This window comes from Megachile rotundata, chromosome 6 (assembly GCF_050947335.1).
Source record: "Megachile rotundata isolate GNS110a chromosome 6, iyMegRotu1, whole genome shotgun sequence".
NCBI lineage: Eukaryota > Metazoa > Arthropoda > Insecta > Hymenoptera > Megachilidae > Megachile > Megachile rotundata.
In genome coordinates, this window is record NC_134988.1 from 11,928,393 (window position 1) to 11,930,740 (window position 2,348).

Genomic DNA, 2,348 nt, shown 5'->3' on the forward strand with positions numbered 1-2,348 from the left:
ACGAACGCTCGTGGCGGCAATGCGAGTTTGCGCGTGCAAAAGTCAGCGTGAAGTCGTAACGACCGGGTCGCCGTGGACACGCACGTTCTGGCTCCGGGTTCACCCACACGTGCTGCGATAGGGCCGAACCGGTACTGGCAATTTTCAGGGTAATTTGCCGACGAAACCCGGCGAAAAAATACTGACAGATAGGTCAGCGTGCAAAGCGGTTCTGCCTAGAGAGACTTCTATCTGGGTTTCTTGTTCTCGATACCGCGTTACGAGAGCAAGATGTAGTCTTCAGCTTCAAGATGTAGTTCGCTTCAACCGGTTAACGTGTCGGCTCAAAAGTACTGGAATTAAATCGTTTAAAATTTTAGTAAAAAATAATAATGTCAATTCGTTATAAATTACCTAATAGAATGAATTACAGCACTGTACTTTATTTTTTATAAAATACAGCGAAAGAGGAGGTGGAAGTAACTGTAACTGGAAGAGGAGACATGAGAATAACATTCGTTGATGATTTACATATATTTATTCTGCATATATAATATAATTTGTATAATAAAAATCGTTTAAGCTTAGATTAGCCGAAGGTCTAGGTAGATGAGTCCAGCATACATCCCCCGATGGTAATGTCGAAGATGTGATGTTCCAGACAATGTTTTTCCACCGGTTTTCCATCCTCGCATTCATAATACATATGTTTGTCACCGTGAGCTGCTTTCTTGTCTGGATTAGCTGAGCAGTCTGGCTCCGGAAAATTTGATTGGTTACTTGGCGTCGCCACCGACGATATTTCATTTTCGGAAGTCGTGGTGTCATAATCCCATGTGGTTGTAGAATTCTCTGAAGGTTCAGTTGGTCCCTGACAATTACTACCACCTTCCCAGTCACAAACTTGCAATTCTTCGTTGAAGAACAATTTAATTCCTTTCAAAGTCGGGCAATCCATCTCGAAACCGTATCGTCCTAAACACTTGTAAAACTTAGTGCAGTCCGTTTCGTGAGCCACGTTGAACGTTCGCTGGAAGCTGTTCTTGCCGTTGCACGCTTTCATAGGTTTTCCAGTTGTTTCGGAAAATGGAACGAATGCAGCTGTCGCTGCGCTGACGAACATTACAAACAGTAAACCTGAAATTTAAAAACGTGGTTCAGTTATCTTTATTCTGCGATACGCGATTTTTCGATTGAAGATTAATTTTGTGAAACAGGTTGACACTGAAACTGTCAGAGCTTTACAGGAAGTTTTTCAAGTTAGAAAATTTAAGATGGTTTTATTTCTTTTTCAGCTGCATTCTTAATTTTGAAGTATAACTTTAAAGTTATAAAATTAAAGACTTAAACACAGTATCGAATAGGGTTGAAAATTTGTTAAATATAAGAATTTGAATGCTTGCTTTCGTTTTATATCTAAAGACCCGCAATTAATTAACCATGTAATTGTGAATAAAAAATGATGTTGATATACGGTAAAAATATCGTAAGTAATTATTAGAGACATGGATTTAGTGTAACAGAATATTTTTTCAATACGAAAATTATTTTTCCATGCGAATAGTAAAGGTGTTAAATTACTTACACTTCATGATGAATGTCTCGTAATAACTTCTCGTAACAACTTCTTGTAATTTCTACTGAAATGACTGACGATTTTGTAGCAAATCTAGTTACTGATACCTCTGCAGCTCGTAGATCGACTTTTATAGTCGATCGATTGTTATCTTTATCTCAGTATGAATGCTATCACGCTCATTACGCATGTAGCCGTACTTAACATCTGTAGAATATTCAGTACGGAATTTTGTATAGAATTATTTCGAAACATTTATTTGTAGTAGTGCGAATGTTGACGCTCCTTTTATTCGCTAATGATCTTATTGAATTCGACAGTTTCGACGATTTCGACATCGAGCAAACAACCGCGAAATCTGATCAATAGCCACATTCGTACGAATCATTCAAGAGATCGTGAGCGAAAAATGTATCACATTTTCTTTATTTTTAAATTTGTTATCAAATTTTATTGTAAGTGAAAAATTTCACATTTTTTAAAATACCACATCAAAGTACTCTATTTTACTTGAGTGATAAATAAAAAGTTCTGCGTACACAAGGAAATGAATTTTCTAGAAAGTGTTTCTTAACATTTCCACGTTTTACGCTTGGTGTATTATTAAAGTGCCATAACAGTTTCTCCGTGCCGATCAATAAAATACCGAAATTCATCGATATCGTTTAAGTACAGTTTTCCTTGAAGCCCGTCCGTAAATGGCACACGTAACATAAACGGATGGTCGTTAAACGATTTGAGTCATTATTAGCAGCTATAAATCGACATTAGAAGAGCCTTGCGCTAACCAACT

The 2,348-nt window shown here is 37.2% G+C and overlaps 1 protein-coding gene across 1 annotated transcript; it reads right to left on the bottom strand.

The window, feature by feature from the left end:
• Positions 1 to 498: 498 nt before the first annotated feature.
• On the bottom strand, positions 499 to 2,064 carry LOC105662470 (uncharacterized). Its single transcript, XM_012285071.2, has 2 exons — positions 1,565 to 2,064; positions 499 to 1,116 (listed from the first exon to the last, which is right to left on the bottom strand). Exons 1-2 carry the CDS (start codon positions 1,569 to 1,571, stop codon positions 581 to 583), a joined length of 543 nt encoding a protein of 180 aa, XP_012140461.1. The 5' UTR covers positions 1,572 to 2,064; the 3' UTR covers positions 499 to 580.
• Between the last annotated feature and the right edge of the window lie 284 nt (positions 2,065 to 2,348).